Source organism: Sparus aurata, chromosome 11 (genome assembly GCF_900880675.1).
Source record: "Sparus aurata chromosome 11, fSpaAur1.1, whole genome shotgun sequence".
Classification (NCBI taxonomy): Eukaryota; Metazoa; Chordata; class Actinopteri; order Spariformes; family Sparidae; genus Sparus; species Sparus aurata.
Genome location: NC_044197.1, coordinates 13,733,076 through 13,757,274, shown reverse-complemented (window position 1 = coordinate 13,757,274; position 24,199 = coordinate 13,733,076). Strand labels below are relative to the sequence as shown.

General features: G+C 44.2%; 1 protein-coding gene across 4 annotated transcripts in view; it reads right to left on the bottom strand.

Moving 5' to 3' along the window:
- Positions 1–1,133: 1,133 nt before the first annotated feature.
- Positions 1,134–24,199, bottom strand: part of shdb (Src homology 2 domain containing transforming protein D, b) — a 29,221-nt gene continuing 6,155 nt past the window's right edge. For 3 of the 4 annotated variants that reach the window (XM_030433976.1, XM_030433974.1, XM_030433973.1), the window contains exons 3-8: positions 23,683–23,833; positions 20,825–21,046; positions 9,700–9,777; positions 8,860–9,034; positions 5,918–6,037; positions 1,134–2,614 (exon numbers count right to left, since the gene is read on the bottom strand). In XM_030433976.1, coding sequence (XP_030289836.1) covers positions 2,428–2,614; positions 5,918–6,037; positions 8,860–9,034; positions 9,700–9,777; positions 20,825–21,046; positions 23,683–23,833 — 933 coding nt within the window. In that variant the 3' untranslated portion in view covers positions 1,134–2,427. The remainder of the gene's footprint in view (positions 2,615–5,917; positions 6,038–8,859; positions 9,035–9,699; positions 9,778–20,824; positions 21,047–23,682; positions 23,834–24,199) is intronic. The other variant, XM_030433977.1, reaches the window with a different exon arrangement.

Sequence of the window (24,199 nt, the reverse complement as noted above, 5' to 3'; positions counted from 1 at the left end):
TCACAATTTACACACACACCAGGATAGTGGTGTAATGCTGCGAGGACGGTGCAAGTTTGTTCCAGCCTACACAAATGTGCTCATAAAAATCATAGCTTTATATCTACTTAGCTAATGGAAATAGAGACAAAGCAGTGATAAGGCAAGAACAACACAAAAGCCAGAGAAATGTGAGCGTGATATTTGTTTGATTTCTACACACTGCACTGCCACTGCCGCTATTATTCATATCCCTCCCCAGGGAGCCTTGTTTGAGAAATGGGACTATAACAGCCCCCACCCCTCCATGTCACAGTCTCTCTCACTTACACTCACAAACACCCACGCATGCACACACACACACTTGTTTGGAGCCTTGTTGGGGAAGTACAGCCAGGCAGCGTCTCCCCCCCCCCCCCCATTTCCCTCATTTCCCTCTTTCCCCCTTTTCCCCCCTCCTCCTTCACTCTTTTTCCCCAATGGAGAGCGATCCAGCCTGTCTCGTCTCTCCGTCACGCGGGTAATCAGCCTCTGCTATTTCATTTGGCTCAGTAATGAAAGCAATCCCAGCGCTTTTCACTGCAGCGCAGCCCAAATAATGAGGGCCCGCCTAACCCCCCTCCTCAGCCACACCTCACCCCTACTCCTCACCCTCTCCCTCTCCCTCCCCAACCCTGCTGTTAATGGATGAAGGAAAGCAAATGTGTGCGCGTCTGAGTGTGTGAAGCATGCAATCTCGCCAAATCCTTTGTGCCTTTATTTCCCTTTTTTTTCCCTCGGTGGCAGATAAGTCTGTTGTAGAAAAATCGGATCTTTAATCAGAATATTTTCAAGACAAAGGATTTTACGTCTACGTTAGCGGTTTCCAGCTATTTAAGGCAGGTGACCCTATGCTTATGTTACCCCTAAAGGTTGCATGTCAACACGTTGTGAGCAGTTTAACTTTCTAAAGAAGGAAAAAAAACCCAACAAAACAAATTCTCATAAATGAGTAAAAGTCTGTAAATGAACTTGATTTTGTGTGGCAGACTTTAGTTTCTCGTGATCTCCAAACCAGCTGGTTGGGAACCACCGATATATATAAAGACCTAGAGGTCGAACCCACACTCGCCAGAAACACTTTGAATACAGAGGAGATTCTTCGACACAGCAGGTAAATTATACATCCCGTCATCTTTTTACTTGTGACAGAAATAACAATTAATACAGCCCAGTCAATAAAGACTTTCGGATGAAGAAATAATGACTTAAATAATTCTTCGATTCGTCATTTCCACTGCCAGAAGTTGGCTCTCCTCTGAAATCAGTTTTTGCCACACGACGCTGCAACCAGGCAGCAGACATGGGAACCCGTTCCAGATGGCAAGCATTTAACTCAGATACATCTCACTCACCGGCATGTAAGGACTTGGCCGGCTGGAAAATACGTAGGAAGTGTGAGAATGTGGCCAGCAGTCACAAAGTTTCCTGATTAGCGTCTCTTTGCTTCAGATGTAGCCTCCAGCTCAGTGGAAAGACGATGACAGCAGTGACAAGTGGCTTTTTACAAACCCAGCATTGTCTAACAAATGTAGGCAACCGGTCAAGAGATACAGGTCAGCAAGGTCAACACAAGTACCGATACAACACGACTTCTCGGTCGTTTTACAATGAACAATCAACAAGTAACATGGAGATGGGTGAAGCAAATCCTCAATGTACAGCAGCATGATAGTGCACAACAGACTGGATTTAAACTAACAGGCGTGGATTTGTGTAGAAAAGCATCACTGCTGTTGGTAAAAACCTTTTTATCTTTGAAAATAGCATTGTTTTTTTCTTATTTTTTGAATGCAAAGTGTTAATTCTCCAACATCTACAAAAAGGTTTTCCCTAAACCCAAGGATGAAAAAGGTTTCTCGTCTTATTTTTGACTCTGGTATAAACATGAAAACTATGTAGCATGAAAAATATGACTTGTGAGGTTTTTTTCACCTAACAACAGCAATATATATATTTTTTTTTTCCCAGTTTCAATGAGGTTTATTTTTTGTGGAACAGCAGTGATTAAATCTTCTGTAAACTGGGCCATCAGTTCATTCAGAATATACAGACTTTCGTCCAGTTACAGCTCTGCTAACTTCCTCTGCATTTCAGTCAGCTGTGAAAGATATGTAATAAAGAAAGGGAGAATTTCGGGTGTCCTGAAGTCTGCCCCAGCAAGGAGATGAGAGAGACGAGTTACAGCAAAGGTGGCCGAAAGTTCAGGTATTGCATTTCATGTGAATCGATCCCCCGGATGTTAGAGACACTTGGAACAGGTACAACAGCAGTGGTGGGTGATGTGTTGAATCATCGGAAGTTGTCCAGTCCAACAAGAAGAGAGGACTGGCACTCTGCTGAAGATCCCATCAAACATTCAAGTTTTATGTGACCCATCACAATAAAATCCATGAGCATCCGCATCAGTCAAAGCGTCTGCACCAGCACAGGGAACAGCAGGGAGAGGTGCTCGGCGCCTCGGATCGGGAGTTTGTGTGTTGTGTAGAAGTGGATGACTTCCGGGATGGTGTCGAAGGGAGGGCTGTTCTGTCCCAGCACGTACTTGCCGTCTTTGCACTGGGTGAACTTCATGTGCATGAAACCCTGGCAGCTCCTGAGCGGAAAAGAAAAAACAGGAAGGGTGGATTAAGAAAGGGAGGAGACAAAAGAAAAAAGAGACCCAAAGTGAGAAAGACGTGCAGACGAGAGAAGAAGGATGACATGAAATGTGGGGCGCGTAAAACACCACGCTGCCTTCCACACATTTTGTCACATAATGACACAGTGGAAGTGACAGCTGGGATTTATGTTCACGTCATTTCCCTGCACTTTGAGAGCGTGAGTCTGACCAAGATTTAACGGCGTGTCACAAATTAGGAAGGGAGGGACATTATGATGGATGAACGAGTGGTGTGAAAAGCACATGGAGGGGACGCGAGAAAGAAAACGCTGGACTGTGAAAGTGGCTGAGCCGAGAGAACCGCACTGGTCTCTTCCCTTTAAGTGTCGGGCAGCCGGGACAGGACTTCCCCTTTAAGAGCCAGACAGTCAGGATGTGCGTCTAATTATAGAAGCAGAGGGAGAGACAAGGGCTGGAGCCGGTCACCGTAATTGTCATTGTTCTAGTAAACCAAATTAAAATTTGAAGAGCAGTGAAACCAAAAACACTGGCTGTGACTACAAACAGCCAAACACCAGACAGCGTGCGACTGTCCCATCGGCCTCCGGAAGCACAGAGGCTTCGTCATGTCAGCGCTCACAGCTGACAGCATGCTTTCATCCACTCCTGTTTGTTTTGGGGACTCGTTGGATCTCGTGCGACATCAGAAGCTCTGTCATAAATATTCATGTTGGGTTAAGTCTGGCAGGTCTGTCTGACTCACTTTGGAGGGGCTCTTCATTTTGTCTCCATTGAACAACCTTCGTCATTCCTCCCATTGTCCCCATTACTGTGTAATCTTAATATGCGGCGGGTGTGCTTCACTTTTTCCAAGGAACGCCCAAAAACGATGCTTTGTTAATTTCCCAAAATGGAGCTGATAGCGGTTGTTATCGCACAAGCTGTCCTTACCGAAGGGTACAGTGACATCATGGAGGTAGTGTCAGTATCTTACAACAACGAGCAAACCAGTCACAACACCCTGATAAAGACTTACATACTGGTTCTTTGTACATTAGACGCAGACATGATACTTTCTGGGGACATTAAAAGAGACCCATTACGCTTTTTCATTTTCTTCCTTTCCTTCAGTGTAGATTCATGTGCATGTTAAAGATCTATTAAAGCCATAAAGGTCAAGGTCCCAACGACGGAAGCTCCTCTCTCCCACAGAAAGCATTGCTCCTGAAACACCTTATCAGTAGTCCCGCCTCAATTCTGTGGCTTTGTGACATCAAACTACATCATGGAGTCACACATTTGCCTAATTTGAGCCATGCTGCTAGTTTGGCATGCAAGAATTGATTTAGCACATCAGCTCTGTTGTTATAATTGCTGGGTCAGCATGTGTGGGCTGACCAATCACAGCAGACTGGGTATTTGGCAGGCTGGCCTGAAAGAGACAGGAGCCAGAGCCGAGTGTTTCAGACAGAGAGGCAACACAGTGGTTCAGCACTGGACAGGTCGAGAAAAGTGATGTATTTTTGTGTATTTTTTTTAGCAATAAAGCAAGTAAACCTATTCTAGTGGTCACTCGACATAAAATCATGAACCTTAAAATGAGGGTGACATGTCTCATTTAAAGGACAATTCTAATTAAGATGTTATTTTTCTTTTATGATAACATTGTGTTCCCAAAAGTAATTGCTGATATCTGAGAATACGGCAGAATCTCTTGTGACAAAATACAACAGGCCAATAAATAAAGTGATCTAATGAACGTTTTAACCACATCATGTAAACTACAGTGTTTGGAGGTAAGAGCCACAAGATTAAAATGTCCACCTGGCTGTACTGTACTTTACTGTACGGTACTGAACTGTACAAGCTTTCGGTATACAAGACAAATAATGCAGGAGCACTTAGTGTTTATACATTCCAGTAAATGGCCTTGTTGAAAAACAATGGACACAAGATTACTCTCAAGGGGATTGTAGTCTATTGGCATGTGAGGACTACAAACATGAAGGACAAGGGATACAGTGTATGACACAATGAAAATGGAGAGAAAACATGCAGAAAATTTTAAACACCATAAATAATGAGGCTGTTAAAAACATCGGGCAAATTTATAGTTAAAACCAGCCATGAAAACGGTGTGTATGGACAAACAGAGGGAGGTCAATACAGGTCAAAGCATTCAAACTATGATGGATTATCATGTTTTCTGGTAATATCCTCTTAATCTATTCTTCCAAATATATTTAGCTAACTACTAGATATCTTTAAAAACTCTTGGATCTTCAGACTGCTCTTGTTTATCGCCCAAAACTTAGAAAATAAAGGCGTAATGAACCCAAATTTTCCCTTTAAGCTGATTAAAGATCTAAGTGGCTTCAACTCTTTTCAGATTGTGCCATGCTGTTCTTTGCTTTGTTAAGACTCTGAAGGTCTACTTCAGCGATAGACTGTTCCAGCTTCCAAACAACTGAAATAATGGAAGGCCGATAGATTTTATTTGAGATATTTCTCCTTCCAAACCCCAAATGAGTCAGCTGGGGAACAAGTGCCAGTAGTGACCTTGTTGCTTGAGCAAATGTGCATGTGTGTGTGTGTGTGTGTGTGTGTGTGTGTGTCAAAGTCACTCCACTCATGTAAATGAGTAATGCATGAGCTTGTTTATATGTCAGCACAACACAGTGACACTCCTGCACCCCCCCTCCTCTCCCTTCCCTCTCTGATTCCCTTCTTGTGTGGCCCACAGAAGGTAATTCATATTCATTAGTGATTATGGGGAGGATGATGTGTGCACTGGAGTGTGCTCTACCTGCCTGATTACCACTTAGAAGGCCCGCTGGGGCCAAAAATGGGAGGCCACCGAGAGGGGCCAAGGATGGGGTGAGGACAGAGCGATGATGTGAGAGCGGTGTGTGGCCAGGACGATGGATCACGCTGGTAATTATAAGCGAGAGATTTGACCAGATAAGCAGTATTGTGCCCTGCAAATGAGTATCGGGAGAGGAATCAGTGCTGCAGTGATCTTGAGCGGGGGTGATGTTGGAGGGGAGGGAGGGGCAGAGAGGAGGGAGAGACAGATGGAGAGGTGTAGACACTGTGATATGAGACCGGTAGCTCAGGTGGCTTCACACAGACTTTGCACACAATCCTCAGTCGAACAGCAGATAAAGATGGGCATGACAAAAGTGCAATTAAATTGTAAAGCTGCGGATCAGAGGAGGATATTGAGTGTGTACAGGTATTTGCTTCACATGTTAGGTCGATGTGCATGTGTGTGTGTATGTGAATGCCGAGTCTTACCGTAGGGACAGGGAGTAGTCGGAGCGATTGGTCTGACTGTTCCTCACCAGGTAGCTACACTCTTTACACAACGTTAACAGCGACTCTGCCTCCGAACGTGACAGGGAACCGTGGTACCATCTGATACACAGAACACACACACACACACACAAAATCAAATATGATGCAAGTAGTAATGTTAAGTGCGATTCCACTTTGGCTGCTGGATGTTTTTGGCAAAGAAACAGGCATTCATATTACTGTGTTCATGATATCTGTACTAGGCATGGGATTTTATCAAAAATGTCAGTATTATCTCCTATTTTGTAACAACTCTAATCTGTACCATATTATACAGCAATCTGTGTTACAGGTTTTTGAGACGTTTAACTCAAAACTACGTCTAAACTACGACTATGTCAAACTCATTGTGGCACCGTAAAAAAAAAACATTCACCATGTGGTTACCAAGAGAGTATGTAGAAAATCTCATGGCAAGCCTAATAAGAATCGACTAATGAGAATAATTAAGATATTTCAGCCGGGATCAATGGGGTTGACCAATGTCGTCATCAAGACAGAACATTATTGCGCACAATAAAAAATATCATATTATATGACAAAACTGTTAGGGAACAGAATCAGTAAGTGAAATATACTTTGGCACAATGCTGATATTTTCTTGGGACACATCCTTGCCAGGTACTGAATGCTACAGGTTGACACTGATGCTGTTTCGCTGTTCAAAGCAGAGCTGAAGACAACCTCATTAGAAATCACCAGGGAGTAATGGAGCGTAATAATCAAGTGAACGCTGCGTGTGTCGCGATTGTGCGCATGTGCAAGTGTGCTTAAGGGGTGTCGTGTGGCTGGATTTCATTAGTAAAACAGCCTTTTATGTGCACAGAAACAGCACATAAATAACACCAATGATGTCTGAAATTACAAGACCAAAGTAAATGTGTGTTTTTAATGTTCTGACTTAATTAGTTCTCGTTCTAACCTTTCCGCAGTTCTGTAAGCTCTGATGAGTGCTGCTTAGCCGAAACCCATAACCGCTTGGTTTTAATGTGTCCACGCCCCTTTATAGATCAAAGTGGGGCAATCAAATGGATTTTTGGCGTAATTTGTGGGATGTAGAACCCAGTTCTCCCTCAAGTATTCAAAACCACTTTTTGTATGTGCACCAGAGCTGTGCAGAGACATTTACAGACTACTACAAAGATTAATAGGATGTGCTAATTTTATTCACATGCACAAATTAGTTCCGTAATCCAGGTCTGTTTGATGCATTTAAACTATATAACTCAGAATAATGCTGAGTCCTACTTGCAAACATTCAATCTTGCAAAGCATTGTGGGTACAATTTGATATCAGCTGATGTCGAGTCATACAGACCAGTACCATTACTGCTATTTATCTTCTACGACAGGGCAATTTCTTAATCCTGTATTATATTCAAGATAATAAAATGAATGGCAACCACGACCGTCAGTCATTGGGTTAATTTGCATGTGCATTAGCATCCTGGTCTCAAGTCTTATCCTGTTTTGGATCATACTGGGGATATGGCGTTTACATGAAACATGAACAAACTGGTTATTCATATCCCTATTTGTGTGATCATATCAGTATCCAGGTGTCTGATTGTCCAGATGCAGGTGTGCCTTGATCTCTACCCATCTCAGCCACTGTTCTGCAAGTTCATGAACCAGGAGAAGGTGTTGACAAACCACATTATCCTGTTTTTTATCTGAGTACTCCACAAGACTCAAAGGCAAGATTTGTGGTTATCGAGGTTACTTCTGCATCAACCCTGGATTTTCAGTGTTAAGTCAGTAGTTTACTTCTTTGCGAGGTACGTCGCCATGGTAACTGCACTCCCAACCTGCTCCGGACCACGCTGAGATTGAGATAACAGATCAACACATATATAAGCACCACCTTCTGACCAGTAAAGTCTGTGGAAAATGGCAATATCATTCATGTTAGATCCTGTAGAGCTTGTTGAGGGATTGTGAGAGGTGTGCTCTTGTGTAGGAGGGCCGCCTACGATTTCCTTCATTTAATTTTCCTTTCCTGTTGGCTGCAAGCAACGTTAAAGCCATTTCACTGTGCTTTTCTTTGTCTATACTGATATAATCTTACAACGGAGACTGGCTGAAACACTAAAGTCTTGTTCTTGCTAGAAGATACGAAAGTACCGCTCTGAATAATGTTCATAGATGTTTTTCTGATTTGCTCTCGGAGTCCATTTGACAGTGCGGTGTTGCAGCTGAAAGAATAAAAGTTAAAACTGTCATAAGAATTCATGCCAGGAACCCATTCAATTGATGGAATACACAATAATGTGTCAAATTCATGCGGCAGTGATATTATAAGCCTGTTAATTTATGCATTCACACAGTCCGCAATTCTTCGTCCTTCCCACACTTGGCAGCGGCAACCGTGTTGCTTTTAGCCTGGATTATCTGTTCAATTTCTTCTATTTGTCTAATATCATAGCTCTAAGTATTCTGCTCTGCTGTCAGTAGACCTGTGTTGTGTATGTTTGCGATTGGTCATCTGTCGCAAACACCTCCCCTTTTATGTGAACGTATTCATATATATTATATGTGGAAAACCTGGCTTGACTTTATTAATAATCGTCTGACTGCTCAGCGTGATCGAGACTGCTGGGGTCAGTGATGCCAGATAACGGAAAGATATCCTGGATATGTTGAACTTGGTGACCTGCTGGTATCCATGTGTCTCGATCTAAAACATACCCAAGATACTCCAAAAACCTGATCATAACCAGAGTGCATGTAAACACACTCATGACCAACAAAAAGTTGCTGAATACCAAAGCATGTATGCCTCTTAATCTGATTAACCCTTAACCAGAGTGCAGCCTATACGCCTATACAGAGCAGTGTCCTAATGTCACTCCTATGGGTTCAATAGAAGACTGCATACATACACCTGCTTCTCCAGAGGCAGAGTGGGGTCCACTCTCTCCCCCACCATGTTGAGGCATTCCTGCGGCATCCGAAACTTCATCCCCCCTCCTGCGAGCGGGCTGGACCTGGGCCCCAGAGGACGTAGCCGCTCTGTTGGGGACGAGGAGCGGTCCCACTCTGCGCCGTCAAACTGCACTGTTGGCAGAGGAGGAACAGAAAAAGTGAGTCACAGTATTTACACTGTGCTATAATCAAAAGGGATTAAAACACACAGCCTGACTTGGGCAAACATCAGACATCCGGCTATTGCAAAGCCAGTCATGCAGCAGAGATACCTCTCCTGGACGGGTCAAAACCATCAGCATCATCACAATCACCATCATCGACATTTTCATGAGACCCCGAGGGTCATTCACGTCTTGGTCTTCCAGAAGACTACACTGCAGATTACTTACAGACTGAAGTGTTTACCCCTTTCTTGCCTGATTTCTTTGCGATTCAATCTACAGAACTTGTAATTAAACATTACGTATAACACAGCACTAAGTGCCCTGACACGATCATGGCTGACATCCTAATTTAGAGAGCTTTTCATGCATGGCTGATTCAAGAGAAGAATATGGTGAGAAGGGGGTGCATTTAACCCGAAAAAGCAAACAACTCAACAACCGCAACAGGCAGGGAGAGATGCAGGTGGTGCAGCTGCAGGCCGCTGGGGGTTTGGGATGGAGGTACAGCAGATGTAGGACAACAGCTTGGGTCATGAAGGTCAGGGTGACTGCATGTGTGCCTGTTTGTGGTGATAAGGGACGGCACAGTGGGAGGGGGGGAGGGAGTATGTGTTCAGGGCGGGAGGTCACCTTGCTCTCTGACGAGGTGCTCCTCCTCCAGCTGACCCACCGGGGCAGGCCAGGGCAACTCCGACAACTCCCTCATGTCTAATGAAGAAGGGGGGGTAGCGGGGAGGAGGAGGCGAGAGAAAAAGGGAGCGACAGAGTGAGAAAACTGCAGATGGGTCGGAAAAAAAGTTAACCAAAGGGAAGATGTGCGAGAGAAGTGTGGTGAGGAGATAATTAAAAAGCGAGACTGAAATTCAGGTGCAAGATTTTAAAGCTGTGAGATGTGGCAGAGGTGCAAGAAAGGGAAGCCCTGTCGAGAGGGATGTGGTGTCATGAAATGAAGTAAACTACACCTCTTGTCATGAAGTAATACACTCTGCCTCCCGTCTCCTCACTTAATCACACTTGTGGAAAAACACAGTCTTTCAGGCCCTATATTTGCAGTCATTTATCACAAGCAATAAGAGCAAGGAACGCAAAGAAACTGAAACAGGAGAGGACGGGAGAAGTCAGAGGCTGAATTATTTATAGTCATCTGAACAAAACCACCTTAAGAAATTGTCCAGCAGCAGCAATGCAAACAAAACGTGACTTCTTGTGCGCTCAGCCCACAGTGTGACAGAGGAGCCGAGGAGCGCGGGGGCAGAATAATGCTCTGTTCACTGTCCTACCTACAGTACAGTAGGAGAGCGGCAGAAGGTGCACTGTGAGAAAGAACGGAAAATAGCTCATTATCTACTATGGCAGGAAGCCATCTACTGTTTTACACACACATGCATTATGCGATTTGCCGTTTTCACACCTACATTTAGCTCCTGCTCACAGCAAAAAGGGATTACAAAACAAATAAAAGGAAAAGAGGGGTGACGTCTTAATGAGATGACAAATCCAAAGACCTCCCAGGCCTGCGACATCAAAGGCCATTTGAATGGGCGTTTGGGAGAGAGACCCAGGCTGTACATACATGCCTCTCACCCTCCCTGGTTAATTATTGAGCAGGCAGACACACTCCGCCACTTTCTCTGGCTCTCCGTGAATTATTGATGCATGGCGCAGTACAATGGCCCCATCTGGAGCGGGCTGCACCTCCGCCGAAGCCAGGATTAACGTGTGGCCTGGCACCCCTCAATGGGAGACATGCACGCAAACACAAAAGCGTGCGCGCATGCACACACACACACCTGACACCCCGAAACACCAGCATTGCCACACTCCGCTGCCTGTCCGATCGCCACCCCACCACATTTCACACCTCTAAGTCTCAAGCAAAACTGAGAGAGGCACAAGGAAGGAGTGAGGGGTGTAAATGAGAAGCACACAAAAGCAAGTGAAGGGTAACAAGAAAGAAAGAGAGAGAGAGAGAGACACACAGAGAGAGAAAGAGACACACACAGAGAGAGAGAGAGAGAGAGAGAGAGAAAATGGAGACAGCCAATTTATTACAGATCAGAAATGTGCTCAGCCATCTGAGCGAGAGATAAGCTCAGGTAGTGGTGTTCGACAGACAGAGGAGAAAATTCCAGCATATTCCTCTCTTGCTATACTAGTTTGGGTGGCTGTTGTCCATCTTAACAAGTCAAAAAAGTAAAAGGAGGAGGAGGTTTTCACTTTCCACTTGTTCCTGGCACTGTCATTCATTTCATTTAACTCAACCTGCCAGACTGAAGCAAGGCACATCACAGGTAGTTAAGTGCATTTATCCTGCATCCGAGCGGTAAATCACTCACTGATTGGATGAGTACAGTGAAAACCGGAAGATGACTGGGTCCAAGACCGAAAGCTTTTTGCTACTCAAACACCAAAATGAAGTCACTAAAACAAGTATTTCACCCTGGGAAAATGCATATAACTGGGCTGGAGATACAATTACAAAGAGATCAATATTTTTGAAATTGGTGCTACATGGAAATGGAATTCCCTGTAGAAAACCTACACCGGACCAATAAGCTCTTCTACTGATGGATGACGTACTGCAAGGTGGCCGGTGCTTGGTTTTGGGTTCCATTTCAAAGCAAAATATAAACCCTTTTCATGAAGATATTTTGGCTTGTCAAAGCAAGAAAGCCACAGGTGTGACCAATAATGTTAATGATGGCTCCGTTCTTAAAAGTGTAAGTCGTGTCAGTGAGTGAGCGTGCACATTACCAGAGCCCTACACCTAAACAGAATGCAGCCATCATTAACGTTACAAATCCCACCTGTGAGTTTCATGCATTGACAAGTCAAAATGTCTGCAGTGACAAGGTTCTATAGTAACAAGCTGGTAACAAACAATGTTGTATTTCTGTTAAACAGTACACTTAAATATGTTTCTTCATTTTAGAGAAACAGGCAGTGTGGTGACAGAGTCTTATTATACTGCCCTCTCTTTCTATTTTTGTGTCCTTGGATGGGCATTTACAAAATCTGGAACAACAATGTGTTAACGACGCATTTTGGGGGAAATTTCATTTGCATACACTACAAAAAATGTAGAGGAACAAAGCTTGCTGAAACTCAGCAAAGTTCCTGTTAAACTTAGTCTGCATTGCACTGTAAGCTGAAATCATCAGACACGTCACAGATTTTTCTGTCTCTTTGGCTAACGTTGTGACCCGCACACACGCACGCACACACACACACACACACGGGCGCACACATGCACACACACACACACATACACACATGCACACACACACATACACACACACACACACACAGAACAGAACAGAGACATCTAGTAGCAACCCGACATCAAACAGAAGACATTTGTCGGTATTACTGTGTATTTTTGGCTGTGTAAGCTCTCTACATAGCTCAGGGATTTGCCGTAATGTGCTGATAAATGTGCTAAATGTTAATTCACAGTATTAAAATGCTGTTGCCCTGTGTGGAAGCATTCCACTATCTCTCAGAATATATCAAGAAATCCATTTTCACATTATATTGAGATTAAAACTGTTGACTTTTCCTTTGATTTTATGGAGGACCAAACCTGACATAAGTATAAATAAATAAATAAATAAATGCATAAATGCATAAATAAATACATAAATAAATGCATAAATGCATAAATAAATACATAAATAAATAAATAAATGCTGAAATAAATGTATAAATAAATAAATGCATAAATAAATACATGCATAAATAAATGAATACATAAATAAATGCTGAAATAAATGTATAAATAAATAAATAAAAGTATAAATAAAAGAATAAATGCTTTTTATTTATTTATACATTTCTGTTCACCTACATTAATTTATTTCTGTATTTCTGTTCACCTACATTTATTTATTTCTGTATTTCTGTTCACCTACATATATTTATTTCTGTATTTCTGTGTCCATATGTAAATGAGGAGGTAGGAGGTCCTAACCTCAGTCAAGAGCATGATTGGTTACAGGAGTGTGCTCGATGAGGGTCTACTACTTCTGCCTTACTAGCAGCGCTGATTCCTGTACACTGTACAGGAATGTTGTTGGCTACCAGCAAGCCCGCTCAGCTAACTGTTAGCTGCAGTTGTTGACATTTGTTCATGTAGCTATGGTATAGTTATGAATTTGACTGGCGTTCATTTTAACTTGCGAGGGTCCCAGGTGTGCTGGTGGTGTGGTTTGAGAATCCCGTCTGGAGAGAGAGGGGTCCTCAGCCATGTCCGCTAACCAGGAAAAACATTCTGCTCATCGCTCCAAGTCATGTATATGTGTATCTAGACGAGCGCTACAGAGCACAAATCGTCCAAAAGTGCATGTTGTCGGCCTCATATCTTTGTCGTGAATGTCTGTACTCTCAAATAACTCATGGGTGGAACAGGCTGAGGCATTTGTTCACGCCGAGCGGCTCGAGAGCGGAGTGGAGACCCCTTTTAGCTCTTGTGTTAGCTGTTAGCTGCTCGCTGTAGCGCAGCGTCCAGGCTACCTTGTGACACAGGTTACCATCGGGTATTTTTCATTCCGCACTGTTCAAATGGTCGCTTAAAGCCATCGTTCCGAGCCGCATACATCGTTATTAAGCTGAAGCTAAGTCAGTGTGAAAACTGTACACTGTCATACAGCCTGCTGGTCAAACAGTCTGCAGAGTACGTTGACATCCAGCCCGAGCTCAGCGTCAGGTCAATCAGCTGTGGCAAATCGTGAGACGTCCAGATCAACCTGTGATACAAAACCAGTAGCGACAATGGTTCATAGAAAAGCCCAGACATGTATCTCACTCTCGGTGGTAACATGTGTCAACAGTTAACCTGGACGCTACGCTCTTAGCGCTACAGCGAGCAGCTAAAAGCTAACTAGCAGCTAACTGCTAACAGCGGTGTCCACGCCGCTCTCGAGCCGCTCGGCGTGAACAAATGCTTGATACTGTTCCACACATGAGTTGTTTAAGAGTACAGAGATTCAAGACAAAGATATGAGACCGACAACATGCACTTTTGGACGATTTGTGCTCTGTAGCGCTCGTCTAGCAGTAGTTGGCAAGTCGCAGCCCCGGCTTCTCCGTGTGGATAGTAGTGTTCAAGCCACGTCAAAACGAATACACATATACATGACTTGGAGCAATGAGCAGAATGTTTTTCCTGGTTAGCGGACATGGCTCTCCAGACAGGATTCTCAAACCACACCACCAGCACATCTGTGACCCTCGCAAGTTAAAATGAACGCCAGTTAACCTGTCACACTGGTCGAGGCCATTATGCTAACTGGAGCTGTTTACAACGTTACAGAGAGGGAGGTTTGAGATCAGGAATCGTTTGCTTTTGTCTGGCTCTCCGATTTGACCAATCATGCTCTTGACTGAGGTTAGGACCTCCTACCTCCTCATTTACATATGGACACAGAAATACAGAAATAAATATATGTAGGTGAACAGAAATACAGAAATACAGAAATAAATAAATGTAGGTGAACAGAAATACAGAAATAAATAAATGTAGGTGAACAGAAATGTATAAATAAATAAAAAGCATTTATTCTTTTATTTATACTTTTATTCATTTATTTATACATTTATTTCAGCATTTATTTATGTATTCATTTATTTATGCATGTATTTATTTCAGCATTTATTTATTTATACATTTATTTCAGCATTTATTTATTTATTTATGTATTTATTTATGCATTTATGCATTTATTTATTTATTTATTTATTTATTTATACTTATGTCAGGTTTGGTCCTCCATATGATTTAGGGTGACTTCTCCTAAACCTGCAGACTCTACCGAGCCAACTAGGGCTTACATACACACCAACACACACACAAATCACAAAAGGCTGAAGACCGGGCAAACACACAAACACAACAATTGCACCATGACACTCATTCACCAGCAAGGGAACATCTGGCTCCCATTCACTTCTAATGTGAACCTGTGGCTCTGTCCAGCAAAGAGCGCCCTTAGTGCTCCGCTTTGTTCTCCCATACGAGACACTGGGACTGAGACAATGGTTTTGTGAACAAAAGCCCCGCTCTCATCAGCGCTGACAGCCGATATTCATGATTAAAATCTACTAAACTGGATTCATTACATATGTTAAAACAAAGAGCGCGTTTTTCATCAGTTCCACCCCCGTTTTAACCCCGCTGATGAAACAGGTGACAGCAATTGAGTAATTTGTGGGCTGCCAAAATCCCACATGTGCCTGGGAGCCTCAACTACCTGCTCACAATTATCATAAAATTATCTGAGGAAGAAACAAGGCTTTCCCTCTCCGTGCTGTGCACATCGACATGAGTGATGGATAACTGACTTTTCGAGCACACCAGCTGTTTTCTGTGTCCTCGTAATAAAGGAGGAGTAGACAAAGACAATAGAGCAGCTTCACTAGGTTCATTAATGAAGACATCTGTTTTTCAAACAGCCCTGGCAACCCATCTTCTCCCTGCACACAAAGACCTTCCGCTGGGCATAAAGGCCGCCGTAAGGACAAACAATTAACACCTAATGGTGGCGAGGGTGAAAAAAAAAAAGTCATTCACACAAGTCCTACTTTCACAATATGGACCCACACACCATTTTGATTTCAATCTTAAAAGTATCACACATCGTTATTCTTGTCCGTGTATCCATTTTCCAGACATTCATTACATCCATTCCCCTCCGGCTTCATGCCGCTCTCGCCTTCTTTCTCTCTGTATTGAACACCTCTCTTTCTTCGTCCCCCCTCTTTCACCTATCTTCCTCTAAGTGGGGCATTATCTCTTTTTCAATATTCCCCCGCTCCTCTCCTCTCTTGCCCTACTCCACTTCCATCATCCCTCCGCCCTGTCACTCATATTGGTCGGTGAGAGAGGAATCACGGAGGACATGCCTATTCATTAATGTCAGTGAGGGTTCAGGCCACTGAAGGAGAGAGAGAAGCAGCGAGGGAGGGAGAGGGAGAGGAAATGTGACAAAGAGAAGAAGGAAGCGAGGGTGAAAGAGAGTGAGAGCGCGACAAGAGTCCTTCCACTGTGCCAGTAAATTGATGAAGAGGCTGGTCAGATGGCCCCAGGGCCTACTTACAGAAACAGAGCAGCATCACACCAGAAAGTAAAATCTAATTTTCTTGGCTCACCGTGTTTGCCTGTATGCTCAAACACACAAAAATACATTTTCAAGGACATAAACACACACACACACACACACACACACACAAAATAGCTGTTGTCAGGAAACGTGTATCTAGACAACCGGACAAATCAAGTATGCTTGCTGACCATCTGTCAAGGCAAGCGTTGCTAAAGTTTTGCTTCTGTTGTCATTAATACTTTCAAGCGGCCTTCAGCATCCAGATTACAGAGCTATTTACACAAGAATGGATGAATCAGTCTAATGATATGGAAGGCCTGAGGAATGGCAGTACTCTGAGCTACAAACTTACATCAGCATGCTAACAATGTACAGTGACAATACAAACATGCCAATGTGCATCAGATCAAGATTAACATGTTCTGCATCTTAACATTTGCCAGTACAGCAGATGGAATGTTAGTTTTGCTGGTATCTGGTCAGAAATCAAAGTGTTGGACACATTCAAACTAGTGAAGGGACTGACAACGTTATTACAGCTCGGGGGGGGGGGGCACATTTCATGACACTTAACTCAACAGTTGTCAGGGCAATTCACTCAAAGTCAGAATGAGGTAAACGATAACAAGACTTCAGGGGGGCTCCAATAACAATCTTTAGCAGTTTCCATGTATTGATCGCCTTTTTTTATTGGCCAAATGTGAGCAGATTGTAACGTTATATGAGGAATGAGACCTTCCCCGTCTCTCTTGGTTGCCTATACAAGCCTGTGGACAATTTTGTTGCGGTTGTTCAATGCTGCTTGACTGAGGATCTATTTGTGAAGGACTGACTTTCCCCGACAGCCCAAAGGATGTCACTTTATGTGCCTCATCTCAGCGCCTCAACAGTAGCCTACATTAGTTTAGAAATGGAGTCTGCCAAACCACAATCTAATGAGCACAACCACAAGTTCCACAGAGCCCGTTAAATGTCCTCTCGTTCTGCAAAGACTTACAAAAAAAAATTGTCCACCCTTTGGTGCCAGCATTAATCTATTCGGGAGCTTCCTTCCACAGCACCCTGTCTCCTGCTGTGGCCTAATGAGCAGCTGCACTCGAACAAGTGGACGATAAGTGCTTTTGCTCAATGGCACCATAATAGTAATTGCTAGGGACGGCAGTGTTATTCATTCACCTTCCCCATCAAGATTTCCAGCTGATTTGCGGCTCTCTCATCATGATGTGCCCACTCATCCACCTTTAGACGGCCATCATCTGCAACAAATGGCCCAAAGCTGGACTATAAAACGTATAAACACGAAACACCTGAAGCACTCATTATTCTGTTCATTAGGTGGGGCCATCACAGAGAAAATGAGATTGCGCCTTTCATTAGCTCACTAATTAGAGCTGAATGGCTGCGGGGACAATATCTCACTGCCGAACTGTCTATTGACTCCCAGAAATTAATGGCCGCAGTAATTTGAGCTGGACGGTGGTGACAGGTGACAGCTTTCTAACGTTGTAATTAAACCCCACCGAACTTAAAGGGTCCTGTCACGTCCGACTCCTCAGGCCCCGCCACACTCACCCTCACACGGCTGGACTACAAATCCAATGCAAAATAAATACAATGATTCGGAGGCAGGCTTATTTTTGATACCATTCGATTACATTTAAGCGTGGAGCTGTGAAAGTCATAATTAGGGAGAGATTTTGCATGAATGAAGCGCCCGCAAATCCACACTCAATATGCAACAGCAATCCACCCGACCAGCCCCTCCCGCACACCCACGCTCGTTTGTGCCAACACGCACTCAACCTCTTCTCACCCTTGAATTAGGAGCCTGATAATCAGAGCTGGAAAACCTAGTCGAGAATCCACACATGTGTGCGTGTGCATGCGCCTGTTTGAAGGCGATGATGAGGGGCTGCCGGCAGATTGCGATGCCCCCTCTGCCCCCCTGTAGTGGGTTATCTGAGTGAGTGTGTCACATCCACAGGGAAGGGGAGGGCTGCGGGGGCTGCCCTGTCACCGCTGCCGCGCTGGTGTATATATGTGTGAGAGTGTGAGGCTGTGTTCGCAGATGACTGATTGCACCCCGCCACAATGGCCCTGACTCCCCCCTCCCCTTCTCTCCCTCTGCCTCACCTCGCCACAGACCCCGACCATTAATTCTCCTCAACGCCCCTCCCCTCTGAAGCACCAGGCCTCCAGAAAACATCCATTGAGCTGCCACCAAACATACCATAACCTTGGGAGTGCCTGTCCAGCTTGCTTTCTCTACAGCCTTTCTATCCATTTTCTCTCTCTCTCTCTCTCTGTCCATCTCTACCATCTTTCTCTGCCCCATCCTTGTCCTTCCCGCCTCTCCTCCCCTTCCTCACATTTGGCCCGTGCCTAGCAACGCTGAGTGGGTCTGGGAATATGGATTAAATGTGAGAATGGAAAATACTGTTTGTGTGTTTACACATCACTGCTTTGGTCTGCTCAGACGGACAGCACGCCAGCTCAGAGTGCTGACTCCAAATGGAAAAAACAAGGGGTCAGACAACTCGAGCCGCACAAGCGTTTTCCTCCACCGCTCCCCTCTAATGGTGCTGTAAGCGCTACTCTGCACGAGTATGTGGCACAAAGAGCGGAGGAAAGCGACGGATAGAGCAGGAATGAGCGCTAAGTAGGTGAGAGGTGAGATTGGCTTTTTTTAAATTAACTGTCGCGCACCTCCTTTTGAAATCAACCCCACTCTCGAATAAGTTATGGTGTCTCTTTGCTGCCGCTCTGGTTAATGTGATTTGAGCATGAACACGGTGTTAATGGATATATCTATGAGTGTGCGGTGTGCTGACCATGACTCTCTTATTAGCACCGGATCAATCATGCACATGTAGGCATGTAATTAACTGAGAGGAGGGGGGGGAGGCACACACAGGATGGGAAAAAGGGAGGAGAGCGGGAACGGAGGAGAGTGCACACGAGGCAAGGTTGATTTATTATTCCATCACCTTGACCTTGGTGACTTTGAGATGCAGCTCAATTAAGTGGAGTTGGCCCGGCATGCCTTACACTGATCCACTCCTAAATGACCCATCAGTCTGCCTGTGTTTCTCTCCTCTCTGTTTCTCTTACCACTTATTCGCTCTCTCCTTCCAGTTATATTGAGTAGATGGAACATAATGGGATGGGATGTGACATGCACTGTCAGACAAGTAAAAATCATGCACTGAGCCAATTATTTCTGAAAACATACTGCACGTGATGTTATGATTAAGGAAGAAAATTAACCTTGCTCCCTCTCTGTTTGTTCCCCCGGCTAAGCTTCTCCTTATGGCGTCTACCGTATGTCTCTCGCGAATATAAACACACAAGACGTCTCTGTCAACTCTAATGATCATCTCGGAGGCTGTGGTAACTGTGGCTTGACATATGTGCGAGAGAGAGGGAAGAAAGAAATCAATAGTCACCAGAAGGAGTTGAAAAGTGGTAAAAAAAAATAAAAAATGGAGAGAGACAGAAAGATATGTGTCATTCGAGCTGAGACAATGAAGGTCACAGCACTCTCCATATCCTGCAGTAAGGCTTTCGGAGATGGGGTGGGGGGGCAGACACGACACTAAAGGTCAGGACAGTTAGATGAGTATTTCACCATGTCGTGTCAGCAGCATGGCTCTCTTTGTGACCTTTACAAACAGCTCTTTTGGAGCCAGGTTTTAACCATCCTCACTAATTCTACTGAATGATTCCCTTTCTGACAAAAAAAAGGCATATTTTGGGAGACGCCTTTTGGATTTTGCTGGAAACCCAGAAGCTCCCGGAGCTCCAGGAGATGTGATTCATCATTTCACTCAAAGGCACCACCATACAATGGATGTCTGCCAATGTTTGGACTTTAAACTGGGTGTTCTGCTTTTTCAGGGCGCACTGGTGAGTCAAACGTGATGCCACGACCTCAGTTGTTGCCAAAAATATGACATTCTGGCAAAGCAAGTATTGACTGATAAGGAAAGGAAGCATAAGGAGAGTTGAACGAATTTATATGCAAAATAAGCATTTTAAACATGAACAAAGAAGAATTCCTGCAACTCCTTTGCCTTAACCTTGACTGGGGTTTTCAGATTTTCTAGAGTTTTATTAATTGCAATTTTCTGGGCTGATTCCGATTGTTTAAGCCCAATGTATTGTTTTTTCTGAGAACTATAATTTACAGTGTACACAAACAGTCTTGTAACCTATTTTGACAGAAACGTCAATGACATGTTCCTAATACATCACTGACCATTAAATAACTAACAAAAATAACAAGTTGTTAGCTATGACTGAAATGACTGAGTGAAGTTCAGCTTTTATTAGCAGCTACGCAGTGTATACTGGGACATCCAGGACTCTGGTAAAAACAGAAGAAATCTGCCTGTCATGTGTTGCAATCATAGATTTGTACAGCTGTGTGAGAGGAATAAAGAGTTCACTGCTTTGGTTCAGACAACGGATCCTTATCCTCAAAGGAGATGCTCAAATTCATAACCCTTGGCTATAATGTTTTCGCCTACTTTCCCTTTCTCTGCTCTGCTCCGTGTCTATCGGGAAGAATCCATCCAAAACAGGTATCGGAAGAGCTCACTGCCAATCATACAGCCTGTATGATTAATAGAATACTGTCATTATTTTCTGGTTACCTGCAAAAGCTTTGGAGATGTTATCCTTTTTCCATTCCCAGGGTTGGTCGTACTCATCGGCCGGCCTCTCGTCGTCCTGCGGCAGCCTGCTGCTCTCCTTGCCCTCCTCCTGAGGTTCTCCGTACACCAGTCCCAGGCGCTGGCCTCGCTCCTCTTCGTAGGGGGTGTCGTAGAGCTGCACCCCGCCCCGCAGCCGTCCTCCTCCTGGGCCACGCTGGAGCTCTGTTGACGCATATGCAAAACAACACAACTTCATGATTTGACAAACACACATGCTCTAGATTTTTGGGGGGGGATGTGTCATAAGAAAAAAAAAACAAGCAACGTTAAGAAATAATATTTGCCTGAAGCGATGAGGTTCCCCTGAGCACAGCACCAATATTATTCTGTTCTACAAAGTAAATCAAAACGCCTGTTGAGCTCTGACATGACTAGAATTAGAGGAGAGAGACAAATGATGTTTGCACAGCTTGCCGTGGGCTCAGAATCTCATATAGGGGGGCTTAACGAGGCCTTGGGCTAGATGCTGAGTAGCAACACTGTAGAAAAAAAAACCAGCGCCACCCCCCTGCTGCTCTTGTCCATCCTGAAACCCCAGCAGCAATCTAGTACGGCTCACAACAGCATCCATGTTCCCATGTTAATGTTTTCATCAATTTCTCAGTGGGTTCCAGCCAAGGAATGTTTCTCAGCACCTGCAACTATTATAAGGAGTCAAATATGGCCATGAGATAAAAGGATTGGAGATTATTGATGCAAGCAGGAGGATGAAATCTGATTTCTGAATGCATCAATAGGATCCCCTAAGCTGCAGCGGCAGCTGCAATCAGCGATGGTGCTTTGATATGTTGACCTCAAAAATGTACCTTTTAAAGAAAAAGAGGTGGCACAGGAGAAGAGGGGGGAAAAAATGAAGGAGTAGGTATCTTTTCTGCACACAGCCGGCAGCCATGCAAAGGAGGTGCATCCATGTGAGAAGGGAACAGGAATAAATGGAAGGGTTCGCTGCTGAAAGGCAGAGCAAAACTTTAACCTTCACACGACAAGACACCGCTATTGGGCGGCCCTTTAGTCACCATGGCGACTGAGCGGAGGCCCTGGGGAAAGGCCCTGAGGTTATGAAGAAGAGGGTGGAGGGGAAATGGAGAGAGGAGGAGCAAGGCGAGGGAAGAGGGAAAGAGGACCAGGAGGAGAAGGAAGAGGAAAAGGAAGCTGCGAGGAAGGGTGATGGGAGAGGAGGACGAGGGAGGGAGGGGAATGGGGGGGAGTTCTGTCATCGTTTGATGTTAAGTCATTGAGACAGAAGCACAGCGGGGCTGAATGCTGCTCTACCTGTGCTGGAACCCGCAGTGTCACTGGCAGCCCGGAGATGGAGAAGATTAAGGCAGGGAAATAAAAACAGGCACGTAGGAAATAAAATAAGAATTCATAGGAAGCTTGATGGTGGAAAACAGGCGGGGGGGGGGGGGGGGGGGGGGGGGAATAGCAATTTGAAGGAAAGGTGACAGAGATTGAAGATTGAGGTGTAGGACGACAGGGAACGTTTAGGTGTACAGATGCATGTCGGAGCAGGGAAACAAAAAAACAGTTTATTACGTTGTAAGCACTGTCCAAAAAGCACACAGGTGTCTTTTCAGGACCAGTCTTTGTGAGAGATAATTTCTATTCCGATCTCACATCTGCCATTTGCTGCTCTGCATTGTTTTTTAATGAGCAGACTAAGACACAGACAGACAAAAGCAGGCAGACAAACAGCCCTGGAGTGACAGGCGCAATTCAAAGTCAATGAAAGAGCTGTGACAATGCTTTGCCATGACTGCTGCACATCGAATGTCTCTGATGGCTTCATCTCGCTTCAGATTTCCTGAAGGTTTGCTAGGAAGGGACGCTCCACATTAGGAACTTCGTTTGACCACCAAAAAGGCAGAACAAGTGATGACAGAGAGAGCACAGGACATAAAATTCACTAAAGGACAGATTAGAGAGACAGCCAGACTCCCCTCTGGGCCAGAGAGAGCCCTCCAGATGAAGAGAGATAGAGAAATGGAGGGAGAGGAGGAGGAGAAGGAGGAGGGGGAGGAGGAGGGGAGAGCTTTTACACTAAATGACTGGGACAGAGCAGGGAGAGAGGGGCAGACAGAGATGTTATAGGAGGAGCGACAAATGGAAAACGATAGATGTGTGGCTAGATGATGTGGGAGAAAATCATGAGGGACAAGGGAGGTCTGAGACTGGATAGACATGTCTGAATGAGGGACGTTTCACAAGGCTGAGAGCAGCCTCAGCCAGTGATGATGATGATGAAAAAACAGTGGAGTGGAAGGTTACAACACTCCACTGTAACACCGTCTACTAACAAATGGGAGTCATTACACTGGAATTACTGTGCAAAGCTGCCTTTAACGGCAGTGTTTTTAGAACAAAGAACCGGAAAATATGGTAACAATGACATACTGAGGTAATAAAGAATAATATGGCCATTGATCTTCTTAAAGGTGTTCATCAAAGAAATTGCTGACAGAGTTTTACAGTATATCCATGATGATATTACTACATATTTTATTCATGATTTGGTGAGGATGAAATGCAATAAAATTCCTTAATGTGATTGTACGTCAGGTGAGAGGTCTGACTTTCACCCTTCAGGTTGTCAATTTACCCTCATACCACAAGGGCAATTCTGATTCATTACTTGTGTGGATGTGTGGGTTTGATAAAATGATAAGAATGAAAAACTTTTACACAAAAACAAAGCAGTAAAAGGAAAAGGGACCATGTCTATATGGTAACAATGTGGCTCAGTGAAACACTGTAATACTGATAAGATACTGACTGATGATCAGTGTAAGTCCACTGACCTGTTATGACCCTCTGGGCTTCATACGGCTCCATGTAGCCATTGTTCTCGCAGGGAACAGGTCCGAGATCTGGTTCCGGCCTGTGGTCCAAGCGAGCATCGAATGGGTCCGAATAATCTGTGTCGCCCGCCAACGGAGCAGACGGCACCACCTAAAGGACAAGACACACACTTACTTATGAAGAAAAACTGAGTTTTGTGACAGAACATTAACTTGTGCCTGCTGGAGGGAAATGTCAGCAGCATTTTTTGATTTATATCTGAATACAAACCAATTTTAAGATGTTTGACCCTTGCAGGCACACGTTCATAATAGGGCTGCAAATAAATATCATTTCCACTGTTGATTAATCTGTTGATTATGATCTCAATCAATGGATAAGTTGTTTGGTCTATAAAATGTCAGAAAACAGTGAAAAACGTCCATCAGTGTTTCCCAAAGTACAAAACGATGTCCGCAAATGTCTTGTTTTGTCCTCAACCAAAAGAAGAAATTATTCACATTCAAGAAGATGGAA